The sequence below is a fragment of the Telopea speciosissima genome, chromosome 7 (genome assembly GCF_018873765.1).
Source record: "Telopea speciosissima isolate NSW1024214 ecotype Mountain lineage chromosome 7, Tspe_v1, whole genome shotgun sequence".
Classification (NCBI taxonomy): domain Eukaryota; kingdom Viridiplantae; phylum Streptophyta; class Magnoliopsida; order Proteales; family Proteaceae; genus Telopea; species Telopea speciosissima.
This window is the reverse complement of record NC_057922.1, coordinates 60,890,786-60,913,812: the sequence shown is the minus strand read 5'-3', so window position 1 is coordinate 60,913,812 and position 23,027 is coordinate 60,890,786. Positions and strand designations below refer to the sequence as shown.

The following is a 23,027-nucleotide window of genomic DNA, read 5'->3' as shown; positions in this document are numbered from 1 at the left end:
GCTCTTGTCGTCAGTAAAAAGGACCAGTATTTGGTCATTAGTACATTAAACATTAATTTCATGGTAGAAGCCTACAGAGTTTCCTGAAGCATGGAGCCTATCAAAGCGAATCCCACCAGTTGTCAGCAACAAAGATTCCAAGAACTTAAAAAAAGTTTGTTTTTTACAATCATTAAGTTGGGTAGCAGTGAAATTTGAACTGATGAATCACTCATTCAAACTCACCCAATTCTACAAAACCGACTAGGGATTTGGTGGGTAACTTTCTTTTTTCTCCTTTTTGATAGAAAATTTACAAAAATAACAGTTGTTCTTGGAGGAGGAAAGAAAGGGTAGCATGAGGAAATCGATGACATACATACGACCATATCAACACAGCTCTCCTCTTTTCTCTGATCCAAACCACTTTGTGATGACTCCTTGATGGTTTCCAAAAAGTGAAAAAAAAAAAAAAAAAAAAAACCTTACAAAATAAAGTCACTCCTTCAATAGGCATATTCTGAAGCAGCGAGCCTAATTTAATGGTGATCCAGGAAATCTGGCAAATAACTCAAAGCATGGCTTCCTTCCAGAGATCATTAGGTACCCATTTCATGTTTTTTTTCAGATGTAATTCATGAATGTTCATCCAGTGTTCTGGGTTTGTGTGTGTGTGTGTGTCTCTGTTTGTTTAACCAAAATTTTTGTTACAATCTTAGTTTAACAAAAAAAATTTTGGTTGGTGGTGTTGAGGGGGGGGGGGGGGGTTGGTTTATTCTTTATGTTGTTCATTCAAGATTTCATCAAATTCCTGAAGTTTTATTAACTTCAAACTAACTTAAGATGTTTGGTGGTGTTCAATTTTATCATTCTTTAATTTTTTCTTTTTCAAGCTACCTGTATATATGCTTTTTTTTTTTCGGTCCTTTATTCCTGTGTGGAGTTTGTGTAAATTTTATTTCTCTGTTTTTGTCTCCTCTTGTTCTTAGTATTGCTTGACTTTCTCTTTCCTCTGTTTGTTTTGCTCTATCTTTTAGTTATAAGTTTATTAGTTATCTGTGATATTGATTGTCTTCAGTCTGATGTTTTATGATGTTTTCCTACTTTTCCACCTTTTTTTAGCAGAATTGAGATTATGGTTATTTATAAGTTTTCCTCTCATGTTTGTATTGATATGCAGGTTGGAAGTCTTGGCTTTGTAAAGGAAAGTTTGATTTTGGATCTCTTTGCATTCAGAGATTTATAATAGATGGTTTAAATGTGCTGTTTGTCTTTCTTTTCTTTATGCTTTTGATTCTTGGTTCTGTTAGAAAGAGTTATAGTAATGGGGATACAAGAAAGCATTGGATTTTTGTATTTGTTTCAGTCTACTGTGCTGTTATTAGTTTTACATATATAATTTCTGGCGTGCGGGATGTATTGGACAGAAATGATGAATCTAGGAATTTGAGATGGGTAGTTGATTTTATCAGGGCACTGGTTTGGATATCTTTATCGGTTTCCTTGATAGTTCGGAGGATCAGATGGGTGAGAGTTGTAGTTATAGTCTGGTGGGTCTCCTTCTCATTACTGGCTTCTGCACTGAATGTGGAAGTGTTGTTAAAAATGCAAGGCATTCATATAATAAACATATTTTCATGGCCTGCCAAGCTAATGCTTCTCCTTTGTGCTTGGAAATACTTCAGTCAGACTGCTTCTCAGAAAAGGCCAGACCAGAGTTTGTCTGAACCTCTAATTGGAAAATCTGAGACACATAGAACAGAGTTATGCCGAGCCAGTTTCATTAGCCATTTGACGTTTTCTTGGCTTCACTCTCTGCTGAGTTTGGGTCACTCAAAACCATTAGGCCTTGATGATGTCCCAGATTTAACTTCCGAAGATGAAGCCATCTTACAATATAAAAAATTTAATAATGCATGGGGTTGTCTTAGGGGAGATACGAGCTCAACAAACACTCACAACTTAGTAATACGGGCCTTGGCTAAAGTTTACATGAAAGAGATGATAATTGAAGGAGTCTATGCCATTCTTAGGACATTCGCTGTCGTGGTTCTTCCATTGTTACTCTATGCCTTTGTACAGTAATCAACACAAAAGGGGGAAAATAAAATTGATGGTGTCTTCCTAGTTGGTTACTTGGTGATCATCAAGGTCACAGAGTCTTTGTCCCAGAGACATTGGTTTTTCAATTCCAGGAGGAGCGGTATGCGGATGAGATCTGCTTTGATGGTTGCTGTTTACCAAAAGCAGCTCAAGCTCTCTAGTCAAGGTAGGAGAAGACACACAACAGGGGAGATTGTGAACTACATTGCAGTTGATGCCTATCGCATGGGTGAATTCCCTTGGTGGTTTCACTTGGGATGGAGTCTTACAGTGCAATTGTTCCTCGGCATCGGTGTACTTATTTTGACCGTGGGTGTGGGGGTTCTTCCTGGTTTGGTTCCCCTCCTCATCTGTTCCTTTCTAAATGTCCCCTTTGCAAAGTTCCTTCAGAATTGTCAATCTCGATTCATGGTTGCCCAAGATGAACGACTCAGAGCAACTTCTGAGGTCCTAAACAATATGAAAATAATCAAATTACAGTCATGGGAAGATAAATTCAAGAATTTGATTGAATCATTCCGTTTGAAGGAATTTGAATGGCTAACTAAGTTACAAGTTAAGAAGGCCTATTGCACTGTATTATACTGGATGTCTCCTACGATTGTTTCTTCAGTGATATTCATGGGATGTGCCATTTGGAGAAGTGCCCCATTGAATGCCAGCACCATTTTCACAGTCCTTGCGGCACTAAGGATGATGGCAGAGCCTGTGAGAACAATTCCTGATGCTCTTTCTATGTTGATTCAGGTGAAGGTATCTTTCGACCGCCTTAATGTGTTTTTGCTGGAAGATGAGCTCAGTGATGAGCATGTGCAGAGGAGGCAACCACAAGATTCAGAGAAAATAATTAGAATTCATGCTGGTGCTTTCAGTTGGGATCCATACACAACTGCCACTACTCTGAGGCGGTTAGATTTTGAAGTAAGAAGGGGGGGGAAAGTTGCAGTTTGTGGGCCTGTTGGAGCTGGGAAATCATCCCTCTTGTATGCTATACTAGGGGAAATACCCAAAATCTCAGGAACTGTAAGAGTTAGAAGTCATTCTATCTCTAGAAAGCTTATTCAGGTCTAAATGTAATTTAAATGCACTTATGTTACTTGTTGCTTGTGTTTAGGTTGATGTATTTGGGTCTGTTGCATATGTTTCTCAAACATCTTGGATTCAGTGTGGTACCATTCGTGACAATATTCTCTTTGGAAAGCCAATGGACAATACAAGATATAGTAAGGCTATTAAAGCATGTGCACTCGAGAAAGATATCGAGAGTTTTGACCATGGCGACCTCACAGAAATTGGGCAGAGAGGGCTCAACATGAGTGGAGGACAAAAACAGAGGATACAACTTGCTAGAGCAGTCTACAATGAATCAGATATCTATCTTCTTGATGACCCTTTTAGTGCAGTAGATGCTCATACAGCTGCCATTCTATTCAATGTAAGATAAAAAAAAACTAGTCTTTTCAGAAGAATGGGTCCATTGATGCTTATACATGTTTTCATGCATAGGCATACAAGTATAAATAAATTTCAATGGATTTACTTTGAGAAATAAGTTTTTTCTGTAGTTGTTGACTAGAACAAATTAATTACAGGATTGTGTCATGGGTGCTCTGGCAAAGAAAACTGTCATTCTACTAACTCATCAAGTCGAGTTTCTGACTGCGGCAGATAGGATTCTGGTGATGATGAAAAGATTTTAACTATCCGTCCTAATGTGTCTCTGTATTCTCATCAACATATTGATGATCATTTGCTTCTCGCTTTCCAGGTTATGGAAGGTGGAGAAATCATTCAAATGGGAAGTTATAAGGACCTCTTGACAGCAGGCACAGCATTGGAACAGCTTGTGAATGCGCATAAAGATGCAATGACAGTATTGGATCCTGAAATTAATGAACATGGGGGTGAATCTGAAGTAAATAGAATGAATGGGTCTACGGGGTCCTACCCCACGAAACAGAACAGCGAGATGGAGATTTCGGTAAAGCTGCAGGCTGGGATCCAGCTAACAGAAGATGAAGCAATGGAGATTGGTGATGCGGGTTGGAAGCCATACTTGGATTACCTAAGTATCTCAAAAGGATCACTTTTTTTTGGTTTAAGTACATTTTCTCAGTCTGCTTTTGTTGCTCTCCAGCTTGCTGCAACCTATTGGCTTGCTGTAGCTATTCAGATTCCTCAAATCGGCAACGGCGTCTTAATTGGAACCTACGCAGGAATTTCAGCCATTAGTACAGTGTTTGTATTTCTAAGGTCCTGGTTTGCAGCCCATCTAGGATTGAAGGCTTCAAAAGCTTTCTTTTCAGGTTTCACCAATTCAGTATTCAAGGCTCCTATGCTCTTCTTTGATTCAACCCCTATTGGTAGGATCTTAACACGGGTAAGGTTATCTTCTTATCAGTGCACCATTTGCCTAGGATTTTCGAGTGCTGATTTATGGATAAAATACTTGAGTAGACAACGATGTACTTTAAACTAAGGATGTGTATGAGTAAAGCTTATGGAATTACAGCAGTGGTCGCTCGCTTATCCGGTGGATGTTAGATGGGATTTCCTTATGCTTCTTGTGATCCTTGATTAAAAAAAAACTATAATGACTTCAAAACCTATTGGTAACTCAGGCTGGGTGATTTTGGATTCAAATGTTGCAGGCATCATCAGATTTAAGTATGTTGGATTTCGACATCCCTTTCTCCATGACCTTTGTGATGGTGGGTTGCATTGAATTATTAACAACCATAGGAGTAGCAGCCTCAGTCACATGGCAAATTATCTTTGTAGCCGTTCTTGCTATGATAGCTACAATTTATATTCAGGTGGGTACTCATATGAACTCTCTTTTTGGTCTTTGTTGTTTCTTTTGATCAGAGAAGTCTGAAGACATTATTTTGTTTCGATGTTTTATTGAAGAGATACTATCTAGCCTCTGCAAGGGAGCTGATAAGAATTAATGGAACAACCAAAGCGCCTGTTATGAACTATGCAGCGGAGACGTCACTTGGAGTGGTCACAATACGAGCTTTTGACATGATGGACAAGTTCTTCCAGAATTACCTAAAGCTCATTGACATGGATGCAAAACTTTTCTTTCATTCTAATGCTGCCATGGAATGGTTAGTCATAAGAATAGAAGTGCTCCAGAATTTGACCCTCTTCACCATTGCTCTTTTCCTTGTATTGCTTCCACAGGGTGCTGTTACTCCAGGTATTTTTTATCACAAGGACTATCTATTTGACTGTCAAGGAATGCTTAGGTCATAATTAGTTCTCTCCCTTTTGCAGGATTTGTTGGGCTATCTCTTTCTTATGCTTTCACATTGACCAATAACCAAGTGTTTACATCTAGATGGTACTGCAGTTTAGCCAACTATATTGTATCTGTTGAACGGATAAAACAATTCATGCACATACCATCAGAACCTCCCGCAATCGTAGATGACAAAATGCCACCATCCTCATGGCCGTCCTTGGGAAGAATAGACTTGCTTGATTTGAAGGTGATCCCCCAAATTCATTTATCTTCATTTTGGACTTTATACAATTGAATTCCTCCCCCCCCCCCCCCTCCCCCTCCCCCTCCCCCTCCCCATTAACCATATTTTCATGTTATCATGTGGCACAGCATAAAATGGTTAAGGGTGTTATGGGATCAGTGTCTGATATTGTTTAGCCTATGAGAAGTATTTGTATTTGGAGATTTCAAACATGTTAATGTAAATAGCACTGTCCCTGTGCCCTGATTTCTTGGACATCTGGGTATCATAATGCTCGGTTGCATCCCAAGCCACTGTAAATCTAAATTTTTTTCATGATTTCTCTGTTGGTGTCAGATAAAATATCGCCCGAATGCTCCACTTGTTCAATCAGCTGTACTTTCAAAGAAGGAACTAGAGTAGGAGTTGTTGGAAGAACCGGTAGTGGCAAGACTACATTGATAAGTGCTTTGTTCCGTCTTGTAGAACCTGTGAGCGGGACAATTCTCATAGATGGATTGGACATTTGTTCTATTGGACTCAAGGACCTGAGATTGAAACTCAGCATCATCCCACAAGAACCAGCTCTCTTTAAGGGTAGCATTCGAACTAACTTGGATCCTTTAGGCCTCTATTCTGACAATGAGATTTGGGAGGTAAACCAACTGACCCTTATGCCAAAAGTCTGACCTGTTGATATTTTCAGTTGCATATCATTTGGTTTCATTTGATTGGATACACAGGATTGAGCTCAAATCTTTTAATACTTCTAATAACTGCAAAATTCATGCATGTTAGGCACTAATTTGATCACCTTTCCATCTGAGATTTTATGTGTTTAATGAACATCATATTTTAATTACCAAGGACCTCATTATGTTGCATTTTTGCAGGCTATAGAGAAGTGCCAATTGAAGAGTACAGTTCTTAGTCTTCCAAATCTCTTAGACTCATCAGGTGAGTTGAATTTTAGCTGCTAGAAAGAAAATCAATTATACACAGTTCTAAAGCAATGTAGATATTTTACTATCAATTTTGTTTGGTCCAACAGTGAGTGATGAAGGTGAAAATTGGAGTGTCGGGCAACGCCAGCTTTTCTGCCTGGGTCGAGTCCTTCTTAAAAGAAATAGAATTCTAGTTTTAGATGAAGCAACTGCATCAATTGATTCAGCAACAGATGCTGTCCTACAGAGAGTCATCAGGCAAGAATTCTCAAGATGCACTGTGGTAACTGTGGCTCACAGAGTTCCCACAGTTATAGACAGTGACATGGTCATGGTCCTCTCTTATGGTATGTTTCCCTCTTCTCAAGATACAGTATGATATATGCATAGGTGCTCCAGAAGCACAACCAGAGATCAGAGTAAAATGGGCAGGTCTCTGGTTCCCATCTCTGCCTGTCAACAGACTAACACATGTTGAAACTGAAAACACAAATAGGATTTCATGAAAGACTGATCATGACTTGATGATGTGGGAGTATGATGATTTGTTCTTTTTTGTTATTTTAATAACATGAATCTGACTCTGGACCTTGATGTTGTAGGGAAACTGGTGGAATTTGATGAACCTTCAAAACTCATGGAAGTCAACTCCTACTTTTCTAAGCTTGTGGCAGAATACTGGTCCAGCTGCCAGGGGAACTCTATGCAAAACCTCAGCAACTACCATTGAAAGGGAAATTGAAAAAGTTGAAGACAATCCAATGAGATATTGACAAATTGCATACTCTGTTCTGTAACAGAGAAATATAAATAGCTGTCAAAAAATAAAAGGAAAAACTAAATGAGTTAAAAAACCAAGTAGGAAATGAGGAATGAGATATGTCTGTTCTTTCCATAAGTCTGACTAAGAAGGGCATAGTATCAGCATTCCCAGTGAAATTAACAGGATTAAGAGAAGCATCAACAACTCTCACTGCTAATACTGGGCTTTGTCATGTATTCTACCAGTATGGAATTCAGTTATGGCCTCCATGGCTCTATGGGTTCACGTGTGTGTGTTATAAGACATTGAAAAGGTAGCTGTTAGGAAGCACATCTTCATCTTAAAATGCAGCCAACCGAGCGATTGTCGAGACCAGTCGTCTGGACATTCTTCATTGACTGCAAAGTTGAGCTTGTTCTTGGGCTTAGGAGGGCAATTCATCAAATTGACGACTGGTCTTTGACTGTATCATCTTCTGCTTTGATTCAATTTTAAGTTGGCAATGTTCTTAGCATGACCTCCTAAGAAAATCAAAGGTTACAATAAGTTTTGATATATTTATTACAACCCATATTTGAATCCATCAAATTTTCACAGTAATACTACTGAGTTCTGAACATTGTATTTTTTATTTTAAGTAAATTTATCTGCTGCATAAAAGCAACCATAATGTTGCACACCTGGAGAAACTACAGCCATATAAACTATAAATATCTTTTTCCTTCTCAACTATGTTTACAGAATCACAGTTTGGGTAATATTTCTGGTGATAGGTGCACAATCATTTATATGATTTTGCATCTTGCTGATGCTCTGTATATACTTTAAGATTATTTTTCACATGAAGTTTCATCCTCAGCTTCTGTTGAGAGTGTTTCTGGTGAATTTCATTGTCATTGTCAATGATTTTAGAAGAGGTAATAGAACCCTCTCTGGTTGGACTTTTGGAGTGACTGCAGGTTTCTCAAGGAATGTTACCCTCCTTTGTCAAGAAAATGTCATAAGAAACTTGCTTCAGTTATGGAATACCATGACACAGTCCATACAAAAAAAAAAAAGGGAGTACACAGTGCACAAGGCGCCCACCACTGCGGGGTCTGGGGAGGGTCATAATGTACACTGTCTTACCCTTTTTTTCGCAGAGAGACTGTTTCCAGACTCGAACCCAACCTTTACCATGACACAGTCAATAGCAATATAATAAGGACCCCCCCAGAGCCTTATCACAGGCCCAATGTTATGTTTTCAGTTAAGTCCTTCAGTTAAATGCTTCTGGTTCAAGGTGATATTAATTTTCCTTAAAAGTCAGTAGGGAAAGCCAATTCCCCTTTGAAGATTAAATTCTTTTCTAGGGCCACAACCAAGTGCAAAGGCTCAAACTTTGGAATTTCTCCAATCAAAAGGAAACATGTTAGCAAGCAGACTAGTCTTCTGTTTAGTCTTCTGTTTCATAGCTCTTTTTCATTGAATGTTTTTGTATTTCTGGTCTTTTACCTGGGAAATTTTTAAAGCATGTTGCTTGCCTGGAAGTCTATAGGACTACAAGAATGTCCAGTTGTTCTTTGGCTAATTTCTTGCAATCTCAAATCAATTCTCATGAAAATGCCAAATAAGAAACACTGACTAATTCTTGTGAATCCCATTTTGCAAAGAATCACCAAAGAAACCCAATGTCCTGCAAGATTTTTTTCCCTATCAAAAGGGTTTTGCACACCTAAGTGGTCATGGGTTTGAGTCTGAAAATAGCCTCTTTGCGAAAAGGGTAAGGCTGCGTACATTATGACCCTCCCCATACCCCCACCTCCCCCACGCAGTGGCAGTAGCCTCATGCACTGGGTACGCCTTTTATCAAAAGGGTTTTGCACAGATTTTTTTTATACACAATTCTCCCATCCAAGGATGAAGTTTACTGTAATGGACGGTATTGATACTGATACATATCGGCCATATTAGACTATATCTTTCCGATACAGGATCAAAACACCACCCCACTTCCGAATATTGCCAGAGTACTCCCAGAATGGAACCAACACCACCTTTTTGCTTCAAAGCCAGCCAATCAACTGTATTAGAAGATGAATCCGTTACCCTGCAGTGTTCAGAAGCCTAGCAATCTCCTTTCCTGGGAAATTTCACAGATACACATGAAGCGAACCAAAGTTCTAGCTCATCTTAGGGTCAACTTGTCTACAAGATTTGACTCCATCTTTGTTACATGCGATGCGGAAACCAAATAGAAAGAACAATCACACAACGCATGGACTTACGTGATTCAGCAAGGTGCCTATATCCAGAGAGAGAGAGATGAGAGCAGTTTTCACTAACAAATGAGCAAGTTAAACGCTCTCTTCCTCATGTATCTCAATGTATAAAAAACTTCCATGACCCTAATAACCCTCATTGCCAACAATTTATAAGAAAACAAAGATAAATTTTCATAATTACCCTTATGTAAATCCTAAAAAAAATTTCCTATTTAGATTACTGTCCCGATTCCAAACCCTTGCATGGACTTCCCAGCTCGGCGTGACTCAAGAAACCTACTAGCTTTTAGACGCTGATTAGTAACTCTCCTGTGGAGTGTTTTTGAGGATTTTGATGTTATTGGTGAAGCCTGATTTTGGTCCAGAATATGCGGTTGAGATCTTCGGAGGGCCATTTCGGCCTCGAAACGATCTCGAATTGCTGAAAAATGGCATACGTCATCGCCAGAGGCTGTGTGTTGTGTTGGACTTGTCGAGATCTTCGAAACGGTATATTTTGGGATATATGTTATGTTTTGGTCCGACCTTGCCTGGTTTGGCAATTTTTGGATCCAGGGGTATTTCTGTACTTCCTTGAATTAGGGTTTTTCTATATAATGTTCTTTTCTCTGAAAGGATTGGAAGAAAGGTTTTGTAACATTTTCAGAGAATAGTGAAATTGATTATGTTGCTCGACCGTAGATGTAGCTTCCATTTTGAGGGTGAACCACGTAAATCCTGTGTGTTTGTTTTTCTCTATTTTTCGTATTTCTTCTACAAATCACCACTTATGGGCGTTGTTTTCTTAACATTTGATTCACGAGAGTAGTTTGAGAGCGGAATTCTGCTTGGTGCATCCGGTCTGTTTCCTTGCTCCCACAACGTGAACCGGTTCTAAATATGCTCTGGGAGCATGAATTGCAAAGCATTTAAAAAATGATTTGTGCATTCCGGAGCAAAAAAGTTAAAACAACTTAAGGGCAAAAGCCCGAGATTTTCGAGATTTTTCTACGGAAGTCGAACCAGCCAAAGGAGAAGAGAGGAAGAAGGTTTCTACTGTCATCTTCCCCAACTGACGATCGTGAGAACCTTGCTTCTCTTCTACTCCGAGATCATTTCCAGTGAAAGTTATCGAACGATGATTTTGCTACCAAAAAACATGGAATAAAAAAAAAAAAGGAAAAAATGTTTTCGTCCAAAATCATGGAATTGAGAGCGAAAGTGTTAACAACCCTTACAAAGCAATCCACAATAGATAGATATGTTGGGTTCCTCCTCACATGGAGGGGACCCATGAGAGAGAAAATCTCTCTCCCTTTGTCTCTTCTTACTCAACCACTCCACTGACAAGAATAGAGTCACATTTCAAACACATAAAATACGAGTAATGTGCAACCGGCCAATTCTAGGTTCAACTATTAAGGAGGGAGAAGAAAATTGGAAAGGGTGTTGCATCACCAGCTCAATTTTTCTTCAACTACCGCACCACCAATAAATGAGGGTAGTTAAATCCTTGCCTCCAAATATCTATATAAAGGGGGAGAGGTTAAGAACTAGATAATTGAGAAATTGAATCATATACGAGTTCAAGAGGTGAAGTGAGCAGTGAGTAAGTGATTACTTTGTGGAGTATTGGATTTTGTATATTTTCTTCTGGGTTGAGACTGTGAATTGAGAAAGGGTGTACAAGGGGTATTCGGTTTTGGATACAGGGTTGTGTTTAGCTTAAATCCAAGTGTTATTACTTGTACGGTTGTTTTCTTAAGTTCTCTCATAGTGAAGGAAGTCTCAATTACGACCGTGGATGTAAGCATTGCCGAACCACGTAAATACTTGTGTCTGTGAGTTTGTTTATTTTTATCATTTTTATACATTTTTTTTTTTTTTTTTTACTAAAGGTCAGCAAAGTATGTATTGATAATAAAAAGTGAATATAGTTACACTAGAGCATTTACATAATCATAAAACCAAAAAGAGAATTACAAGAATCGGTAATGGGGACGTCCCATTGCTTCCCAAGTGATCAGATGCGAAATGAACCTTGAAGTTGCGTTCCAGGTCGAAGTTGCTTTGGTGAGTGCAGCATGGTTTGCTAGCTTGTCAGTTGGACCATTTCCTTCTCTGAAACAATGGGTCAGTCGCCACTGTATGGTGTCTAGAAATTCAGATGCAGTCCACCAATTTTGGAAGAAGTTCCATGGAAGCTTGGATGTGAGAATAGCTGTAACCACAGATGTTGAATCACTTTCCACCCATAATTTGTCAATCTTAAGCTTCTTAGCTTCTTTGATGCCAATAAAGAGCGCCTTCATTTCAGCATTGAAGTTTGTTCCAATCCCTTGATAAAAGGCAAAGTAAAATATCACTGCACCAACCTGATTGTGGAAAATCCCTCCTGACCCAGTCTAACCTGGGTTTCCTAGGGATGATCCATCAATATTTAATTTATTCCATCCTACTAGCGGCTCTTTCCACTTTACTTCAATTATTTTTTTGGGCTGAGGGATGGCAATTGTTGCACGCACTGCCCGTGCCAACACTAATTCTTGAATCGATTTGACATGAATACCTTTAATACTGGTACCTTCTGAGATTTCTCTTAGGCTGAGGGATGGCAATTTTTATACGCTCTCTGTATGCTTTCACTTTGTGCACACATGAATCCCACATATAGTTACTATTTATATTACTATTCATGTGATACTATTCACAATTACTTTTTAAGTATTACTGTTTTTCTCCAGTTTTTTTTTACACACAAGTGAGAAACGATTATCATTTTTCCCAATAAGATATACATTCCCAAAAGCCAAAACAATAAAGAAAAACAATATCCTTAGTTGGAAAGTTTTTTTGAAGACATCAACCCTCAACAAAAAATTCCTCTTCAGAGAACCTTTTCCTTTAATTTATTTTATTCCCTTCAACCCCTATTCCCTAAATTGGGAATAATGTATGTGAATTTTGGACACTTGCATATGCATGTGTTGGGGTGTTAGACTGTTTGATATGGGCTAATAGATTATAGGTCGGTGACCCTTGGCCCATAAACCAAAGGCTAGTAAAGAGTGGAGACCAGGAAGATTATAGGTCGGTTACTCATTAGCCCAAAAACCAAGGGCTAGTAGAGAGTAGAGAGTAGAGAGCAGGAAGGAGGGTGGTGTCATTGTGGTATAGGTTCAGAATCTAGAGCATATATTCCCTAGTTTCTTTGTACGGCTATGAACCCAATTAAGTTTTAAGCTCACACCAACCCCTTTAGCCCATAAATAAATAAAAAAAATGGATAAATTACACATCATTTCTTGGTTTTCAAACAAAACTCAGATCATCCTCTAGTTTTTGAAAAAACTTAAATCACCCCAAGTTTAGACCCCAATATGATAAATTAGTCTCTAATGTTAGTTTTATGTCGTTAAATGATGATATCATCCAGTTAAATAAATTTAAATTCCTAAAATACCATTTAATAGTGTTTTATAAATTTAATTATAATATTTTATTACAAGGGTAAAATAGTATTTTCCCACTAATAACTTGCAATAGACTAACACCATTACTGTAGAAGAGGTAATTTGAATTTTTTCAAAAATCAATGGATGATCTGAATTTCATTTGAAAGTCAAAGGATGATGTGTAATGCCCATTAAAAAAATACAGAGGTTACCCTGCACTTCCTAATAAGTTAAAGTTTAAAACAAGCCATGATTCTGAAGAGAGCAGAGACTAGAGAGGACAAAAGGAGTAACTCCAAAGATTATAAAAAGAAGCTTTGTTTGGTTTTATCTTCCTATCTCCTATCCATGCCTATCTAATATAGGGCCACTGCTTGGGAAGTGGGAACATATTGTTTTTGATGTTTGTGGGGACATATACTTGTTAACATTTTGTTAAGTTCTGAATAGAAAGAAGACAATTTTGTGTCAGCGAAAGCTTCCACACAGCCTGCTCATTGCTCAATTTTACTTGTTCTTGCAGATCCAAAAAAAATAAAAAATAAAAAAATTGTGATATGTCATTTCATGAAACATATCATAAATCAATCAGGAAAGCAGGGCGATTTTCAAGCTTAAGTTTGAGAAAATACATGCAGGCAAAACCCAAACATGATTGGGATGGACAAAATACTATTATACAAGATAAGATATGGAGTTGTATTGCACATGTGTGAAAGCATTTATAATAGAAATATGTTACCTCTTGAGATACCCAAAGGCAATATGGGTTTTATTTTTATAATCTTGTAGAGTAGAAAACCATAAAAAGTAAACATATGACATTCCTTGAGGAGGATCATATTATATTGTGATCAGATCCCGTACGTGGTCATAGAAGAGTTACCTACTGACCAAATTCTAGTTGTTCCAATTGAACCGATTAATGAAACTTCCAAGCCTGTAAAACATTTTCATGTGTCTCGGCATAGTAGGAGGACTATCAAGCCTTATGTACGCTATTACCTTCTCATGGAAGAGGATGAAAAGGAAGAAGAATTCTTTAAGGTGTCTCATTCTTTGGATTTAAATCCACATATCTTTATTGAAGCTATGAAGGATGTAGATGCAGAAAGGTTGAAAAAATCTATACATTATGAGATGGATTCTATGTATTCCTACCAAGTCTATCCATTCAGTGGCGAATCACTCATTGTTTTCCAGAAGCTAATTCTACTGCAGATGCTCTTGCAAATCATGCAGTCAAAACGAAAGGCACAAGCTTTTGGATTGTCCCTCCTTTCATTTCTCAGGCAATTTGTTGGGAAGCTTAGGGCCGCCCCTATTACAGATTTACATAATTTCTTCCAGACTATTGAATACTTCTTTTTGTGTAAAGATTTTTAGAATCCGTCTTTTATCAATGGCAAGGCCAAAGATAAATAGATAGTTTCTCTAGGAGTTTCTTTTTAGTTATTCTTTCAGTCATTCTTTGTAAATGTTTTTTTATTTTTCTCTAATACAATTTTGCTGATCTTTAGCAAAAAAAACCAAGTCTATACTCTTGCCAATCCACTACAAGGCTGAAGCTCATTGGATGTAAGTAGATTTATATGAATAAGAGAGGCATGGGTGAAAATGTAGAGAAATACAAAGCAAGACTAATAGCAAAAGGTTATACCCAAGAAGAAGAGATAGACTATGATGAAACTTTTTCTCCAACAACGATGATTAAATCCATTAGATTTTACTGTTGATATTTGCATAATATGATTATGAGATTTGGCAGATAGATGTCAAACTAACTTTCTCATTAGATATCTTGAGAACGAAATCTATATGCAACAGTCAGAGGGTTTATCTTTTTCTGGAGAAAAATACATGGTGAGTAAGCAATTGAGTTCAATTTATGGTCTCAAGCAAGTTTCATGGATTTGGAACATTCATTTTGATTAGACTATTTTATCGTTTGAGTTTGAGTAGAATATAAATGAACCATATGTTTATAAAAGATTGAGTGGGAGTGCAATATGTTTCCTTGTCTTAAATGTAGATGACATATTGTTAATTGAAAGTTATGTGGGTATTTTTTTCATTTGTAAATGTATGGCTATCTACTAATTTCTCAATGGAACATCTTGATGAAGCCAATTACATGTTAGGAATTAAACTTGTGAGAGATAGCAAAAATAGGATGTTAGATTTGTCACAATCCAATTATGTTGTCAAAGTTTTGATTTGTTTCAACATGCATGATTCAAAGAAATTAAATGTTCATTTCAAGCCTGGCTTAATACTTTCCAAGTCTTAATGTCCTCATATTTCAAATGAAATAGAGGCTATGAAGCGCGTTCCTTATACTTCAATTGTAGGAAGTCTTATATATGTCATGATATGTACTAGACTAGATATTTGTTATGTAGTTGAGATTGTAAATAGAATCCACTCTAGTCTATAACAAGAACATCAGATTGCTATAAAAAGATTCTTAAGTATTTGAGAAGAATAAAAGATTATTTCTTAGTTTATGGTACGAATAACTTGTCAATTATGGGTTATACCAACTCTAACTTTTAGACTGACAAGAATGACAAAAAATCCACATCGGTTATGGTTATCACTTTGGGTGGTGGGACTGTTATTTGGAAGAGTGCTAAGCTGAAGTCAACAACAAATTATATTATAGAGACATAATATCACAAATAGAGAAGTGACTAAAGAAGGAGTTAGGTTAACAAAGTTCTTGACTGAATTAGAGGTCATTCTTGAGCTGGCAATGCATACTATTGTTTTGTATTGTGACAATAAGGTACTATTGTACAAGCTAAGGAAACAAGTTCACATCAAAAGAATAAGCTGCATGTGGAACACAAGTATCATTTCAGTAGAGAGAATTCAAAGAGGTGATATTGCCATTGTTACAATTGACATTAGGGATAATCTTTCTGATCCCTTAATTAAGGGTTTGACACAAAATGTTTTTGAAGACATGTTGAGAACATGAGAATAAAATCAATGGGTAATTGGCTTTGATATATAAGTGAGAGATTGTTGGAATTGGTATATCTATCAAACCCAATTTTATAGATAAATTTGATTAATTTGTATGATATTTTTGGGTGGTTGATTGTCTTTAGTTTTATACCTACAATTGTTCACAACTGGGGGACATTTTGTTCAAATGGTTGTCACACTTTGAGATCTTAGAAATGGAGATTCCAGACACCGGTATGGGTATTCATAAATGTGCATATTGAATTGGATCACGTGAGAATCTTTAATGGATATTGTCTATTGTATTAGGGACATGATTCTCATTAATAGATTGTAATTGGTCACTAAACTTGAGAGGTTCTTATTGTTGCAGTTAGGTATTGTGGGTTTTGGTATACTAAGATGAGTCGACAATGAATTCAATCACTTCCTGCGTAGGGTAAAAATCAAAAGAGATAAAGTTTGTCAAGATTGGACAAAATTATGAGCCCAGTGGTAGTTTTGTAAATTATTTATAAAATGATTTAAAATATGATTTTGTGTATATAATTATTTTTTAAATGTTTTGAAAAACAATTTTTAGATTCAATCGATGGTTCAAATTCTCTATATAAGTTGTTCCAACGAACCAAGGTAGTGACAATAATTATTTTCATGTTTGTATGTTTGTAAGTTTGTTATGCCACATTCCAAAGTAGAAAGACTAAATTATAATTAATCTTTTCTTTAGGTTTTAAATGTTATATCTATTTTTAGGTGTTCTTATGTTTTAATATTTTATTTGAGAAGTAGAGGTAGACACATGTTAAGATACCTAGGTGGATTACCTAATGGAATCTCACCTTCTGGCTTGTTTAACGAGACAATCATTAAAAGAGACTATGAATTCATATATATCACTACGGGTGCAAGTTTGGCCTATCGGCTCGAACCCGCCCTAGCTCGCCCTGAGCCCGAACAGGGCTTGGGCTGAGATATTTGCCCTGAGGGTGGGTCAAGGTTGGAAATTTCTGGCCCTGAGTTAGGATTAGGTCGGGTCAGGGTTGAAGCCTCAAGCTAAGCTTGGTTCGGCCCGGCTCTACCCGACCGTGTTTTAAGTTATATTATAAAATATATATATTGATATAATATATATATTATAAACTTTAAACTTCACCCACATTTTGTTATATAATAAATTATATGTGACGACAATAAATGATATAATACATTTTATTATAGTGTTATTTTACGTAAAATTGATTATTTTTTCCCTGTATCATTTCAGACCATGCATTTCCTTCCCCCTCACCATGATCAGGGCCAATCAGGATCAGCCCAGCCCGACCTTGAGGACAGGTTAGGGTTGAATTTTTCAGGCCTTGAGTCAGGGTCGGGTCTGGACCCAGCTAAGGGGACTTAGGGTTGGGCTAGGGTTCTATTAAGCCCAGCCCAACCCGACCCTGTTGCAGCCCTATATATCACCTTATTTCTTCATATTTAGACTTTTTGTCTTTATAAATTCAAAGACAAAAATATATATATACGTCTTTGAATTTAGCAACCTAACTTTATATTTAATATGACTTATGTCTTCATATTCAAAAAACGAAACTATGTATTTTATACAATTTATGTCTTTAAAGTCAAGAGACATAACTTCGTATTCAATAATTAAACTTTTTTTTGGTAATAGTATCTAATAAACTTAACATCTTCGAATTCAAGACTTAAGTCTCTTCGTATGGCTATAAATAGAGGGGGAGTGGAGAGTTACCATCCATGGTCACGTTTCCGACACGTGCATGGTCTTCGAATTCAAGACTTAAGTCTCTTCGTATGCCTTCACCGTTCTTCTCACTCTGACACGCGTACGGAGTGCTCAAGGACAAAGAGAATGCGCTACACTCGCCCCCATCCATGGTCACGTTTCCGACACGTGCACGCTGGAGAGTTGATATATATTATATTAAATTACGGAAACATCCTCATATAGCCATATGTCAGCGACAAAATGGATAGATCATGTGGCAACTGAGAAAGCGGGTGAGCATGTGGTGCGTATGGAATCCTGTAAAAAGTTCGAAAAAGATGTTTATTAGTTCACGCGTTAGGGTTCGTACAGCTCCCTGGATTGTCACATGAATCCATGAGTCTATTCAACAACGCAGATCATCGATAGCGACAACCCCCACTGGGGTTGAGGGATTTTTTTGTCTTATTATTTCCCAGCCTACCCTTATCTTTGTCCTTACTCTTTTTTCACTCTTTCATGCATGGCCTTGTTAAAAGTTGGCCCGCACCAGGGATCAGGATCGTCTACGGCCTGCTGCCCGTAGCAGTCGTAGCAGCCTCCTAATGAGGTGTGGTGCAATGATCGCCTTATCTCTGTTTGGGCAAGGCACTTGGATAGGGGTAAAGCAGTCATTGCATCGGGCCTCATTAGGAGATTGCTACGGCTGCTACGGGCAGGCAGACTATAGACGATCCAAATTCCCACACCAGTAGGTCCGATTGGAATCGATCAATTAAAGTCGGGCACTAGATGGATTCTGTTTATATTCTATTTTCATTCAATAGATGGAACGAATTTCAATGACAAATAAATTGTAAGTGATCAATGAATGGTTACTAATTGATAAACGATTAGTGACCAACAGACAGTTAGCAGGGGAGTTATAATCATCCTTTAAAAAAATTAGCAGTTGCGTAACTTACTTGGTAACCACCAGAAACCGTCGGAATTACAAAAAGTGTTTATAAAAGAGAAATTCGTCAACACAGGAAAAGATCCTCAGATCAACACAACAATACATTTATCTTTTATCTTTTTCGTTTTTTCTTAGGAATAGTGATAATTAGACTTTTAGATTTACATCTTGTTTGGAGAATAACTCCACTAATTTACCTTTTGACCCATGTTGCTAAAGACATCCATTAGCATCAAATTGTAAATTTCAATAGTTCGTGGTTGGCAAAGTTGTGAAGACTTCAACAAATTTGTTTTTGAAAAATGAGCAATTTGGTCATATAGTACTTGTAGTGTTAGTATGATTTAAATACCAAATTATAAGCCTCATTAATTCGGAGTTGGTGAATTGTAAAAACTTCAACTAATACGTTATGCAAGTAATTTGATTTCAAAGTTCTTCTTCTCAGCATTGTAATTTTTTGCATATAAAAGTCCTTGGAGCAACTGAGGCACTGGAAAGATTCTGTAAGGGTATTTATGTAATATTCCTTCATATGTTCTAATATAACCCTACTTGTATTAATACTCAGACTGTAAGGAGCAATCTAGTAATTAGCCAATCTAACCTAAACCCTAGTTTCTTATAAGTACTAGCTAGAAGCAACAGTCTGGGTATTCCAAACTAGATACTCAGGGTGTAATGCTTTAAACAACCTTGTGCTTAAATCCTAAACCCTAACAATCTTAAAGCATTAGGTATTTAATTTCGATCAACTTTGGAGATCGAATTACGGTTGGAAGATCGATTTTACAATCCTTATTTTATTGGCGTTTATCATTCACGGCAAGGTGATCTCTGTGATCGACTTAGGATTTCGGATCTCTTTCTCTGGCTTTATTTTGTGCGTTGTCGTTTACGACAAGACGTTGTATATTACTTTGATCCAAAGTGCGTCTACAGAATTTGTCAGAAGGCTTTTTGCATCTTCTCAAAAGAAAGCTTCAGCGTGCTTTGATTTATATTAAAAAAAAAAAAAATCAGAAGGACGCTCTGCAGCTTTTTTGTCAGAGAACCTTTAATCAAAGGTATTCCATGGTGGTTTGATTACAAACGGTCAAACAGGTATATTGCTTTGGAAAAGCATTAAGTCTCTTTTGGTTTTGTCAAATCAAATAAAGTGGAAGTGGAAGTGGAAGATCTACAGAATCGTTTTCAAATCTCTTTTCTACTTCCTTTGATTTGATTATTAAAAAAAAAAAAAAAAACAAAAAAAAATAGAAGAAGACAAAATCAGTTTTTGTCCATACAAACCTTTTGGTTGTTTGAAAAAACAAAAGTAGCTTTGGCAGAAAGTTTTCTTTTCTTGGGTTTGGCCACTTATCTGCAAGCAGCCAACACTGCATCAGAGTTGACACCACTGCAATTTTGTGATCCTTTCCCCCGTCATCTAAATTCAGGGTTCTCCATCTCAGGTGTGATTGTTCCTTTGAGCATTTATTTTTATTTGAATTTTTCTTTGGACATATAAACAAATCACGTAACAATAGAGAACCATGCTGTTCCAATTGAGATGATCAAATTGGAAAGCTTTAGTGGCTCTGAGTTCAGTTCTTGGAAAAGGAGGACTCAATTTGGATTGAAGTACCTCAATATTTTCTACATTGTAGTAAATAAATTTTCTGATTGTACGGACCTAATTGAAGCCCAATGGATAAGTGATAAAGACTTTTGCAAAGACTACCTATTGAACTGCCTGTCAGATAGGCTAGCAGATACCTATAGTAAATATGAGACTACAAAAGAGATTTGGGAAAACCTAGAAGCCCAATTCAAAAAGGAAGAGGACCTATCAAAAACTCACTTTGTTGACAAGTTTATGGATTTCAAGTTTCAAGAAGACAAGAAAATACTTCTTTAAGTAACAAACTTTGAGAACTTGAGAACAAAACTGAACCAAGAAAATATCTCTATTGTTGATACATTCTTAGTGGGTGCAATTATTTTTAAGTTACCCTCTACCTAGCATTCCTTTAAAACTGAGATGCATAGGAAGAAAACACAAGTGGGGCTGGATGATCTCAAACGGTTCATTAGAATTGAAGATGAGAATAGAACCAGGAATGACTTGGAGATGGTGAAACAACAACAGACATCTGCCAATTTAGTTTCACAATCCAAGAAAATTCCTAGGCAGTCCAAGCCACCTAAGAAAGAACCCCAACAGTTGGAGGCCAAAAAGACTAACTTTAAAAAGAACGACAAGTGTCGCAACTGTGAAAAGTGGGGTCACTATGCATCTGAGTGTAGGGGTCCGAAGAAAGGGAACACTGACACACAACAGAAGGAAGTTCACATGTTTGTGGACAAGACTGAGCCTACTAACTTTGTTGTCATGGTTGACAAGGGTAAGGGGTTGACCAGTACATCTTCAGATTGGTGGTTAGATTCTGGATCGACTTGTTATGTTTGCAATAGCAAGGGCCTGCTCATTAATGTTGTTCAAGTAGCAGAGATTGTCACTATTGCAAATGGAGACGTCATGGAAGTGATTCAACAAGGGACAGCGAACCTGGTTCTTTCATCAGGTAAAATACTTATTTTGAAAAATGTTAAAATCTTTCCTGATTTTGAAAAGAATTTAATTTCAATTGAAATTTTGTTTGATGCTGGCATGTCTATTACTTTTAGTAGTGGTGGAGTAACACTGTCTGTTAACTCATTTTATTTTGGATGTGCTCATAATTTGAATGGTATGTTTAGGTTGAGTTTAGCTAATGAGACAATAAACCAAGTTAACCATATTTCACTTGATCCCAAAATACTACACTGTAAGTTAGGACATGCGAACTATAGGAAAATGTTCAAACTAGCTAAAACTCATAATTTACCATTAGACACTTCAATTAGATTTAACAGATGTGAAGTATGTGCTCAAAATAAAATAACTAGAAAACCTTTCAGACCGGTTTCTAGGAGCATTCAACTTCTTGAACTTATACATTCTGACATTTGTGACTTTAAAAACTACACAACTAGAGGAGGTTAGAAGTATTTGATAACATTTATAGACGATTTTTCTAGATATTGTCATTTATACCTGTTAAAATCTAAAGATGAAGCATTTGAAAATTTTAAAATTTTTAAGAATAGGATAGAAAATCAGTTGAACCTGAAAATTAAAAGATTTAGAAGTGATAGGGGAGGAGAATACAAATTGACAGAGTTTAAGGAATTCTATGCCTCTGCAGGCATAATCCTTGAAACTACTGCTTCTTACTTACCTTAATCAAATGGTATAGTTGAAAGAAAGAACAAGACGTTAACAGAGATGTTAAACTCCATGTTATTGATAGCTTGCATGCCCTCTTGCTATTGGGGAGAAGCAGTGTTGACTGCAAATCACATTCTAAATAGACTACCACATTCAAAACTGACTTCTGCACCTTATAAACTATGGCATAACCATCCCTATAGATATGACACTCTTAAAGTTTGGGGCTGTATAGCTTATGTTAGGATACAAGACCCTAGGAGACCTAAGGTGGGAACTAGAACAAATACTTGTGTGTATCTAGGTTGTGCAGAAGACAGTGCTGCAAACCAATTTTTGGATCTATCAACCAATGTGGTGATAGAATCTAGGGATACCATATTCTTTGAAGATAAATTTCTCAAAGATAAAGGGCTGACCTCGCCTGGTTTGACTAAAATGGTTACAGAATCACCTTTGGAATCTGAACCAATTGTTTCTGACACTACTCCCACAATGCTCCCTGAATCAAAACCTAGAAGAGTATCTACTAGAGATAGAGTACCCAAAGATTTTGGTGAGGATTTTGTGACCTACCATTTAGAGGTTGATCCATCCACCTATAAGGAAGCGATGAGATCTAGGGACTCAATGCTATGGAAAGAAACCATTGATGAGGAAATGAACTCCTTAATGCAGAATGAGACCTGACACCTTGTTGATCTGCCTAGAGGGACTAAGACAATAGGGTGTAAGTGGGTACTGAAGAAGAAACTTAATCCGGATGGGTCTATAGCCTGGTATAAAGCACGGTTAGTAACTAAGGGCTATACCCAGGTGAGAGGGATAGACTATTTTGACATCTACTCATTTTGACATCTACTCCCCGGTCTGCTATTTGGCAACGATAAGGATTCTTCTTGTCATAGCATCTATTGAGCATTATGTTGTGCATCAAATGGATGTAAAAATGGCTTTCCTTAATGGAGACCTAACAGAAAAAATCTACATGAACCAACCTGAAAGGTTTATCATGGAAGGTTCGGAAAAATGAGTTTATAAATTAAACAAATCTCTCTATGATCTTAAACAAACACCTAAATTGTGGCGTGAGAAGTTTGACAAGATAGTAAAGAGCCTTCGTTTTCAAACCAGTAACTCGGATAAGTGCC

At 37.1% G+C, this 23,027-nt stretch overlaps 2 protein-coding genes across 2 annotated transcripts; one reads left to right on the top strand and one right to left on the bottom strand.

Moving 5' to 3' along the window:
- The first annotated feature begins 476 nt into the window (after positions 1 to 476).
- On the top strand, positions 477 to 7,298 carry LOC122669247 (ABC transporter C family member 8-like). Its single transcript, XM_043865968.1, is given in 13 exon segments — positions 477 to 582; positions 1,160 to 3,105; positions 3,197 to 3,517; positions 3,675 to 3,761; positions 3,851 to 4,462; positions 4,734 to 4,898; positions 4,993 to 5,287; positions 5,365 to 5,579; positions 5,913 to 5,940; positions 5,943 to 6,211; positions 6,449 to 6,512; positions 6,607 to 6,846; positions 7,102 to 7,298. Coding segments are annotated over 12 exon segments (3,345 nt in total). The 5' UTR covers positions 477 to 582; positions 1,160 to 2,184; the 3' UTR covers positions 7,230 to 7,298.
- A 4,186-nt stretch (positions 7,299 to 11,484) lies between these two features.
- On the bottom strand, positions 11,485 to 11,817 carry LOC122668752. Its single transcript, XM_043865285.1, has one exon. The coding sequence runs from the start codon at positions 11,815 to 11,817 to the stop codon at positions 11,485 to 11,487; it is 333 nt and encodes a 110-aa protein (XP_043721220.1).
- Positions 11,818 to 23,027: the final 11,210 nt, after the last annotated feature.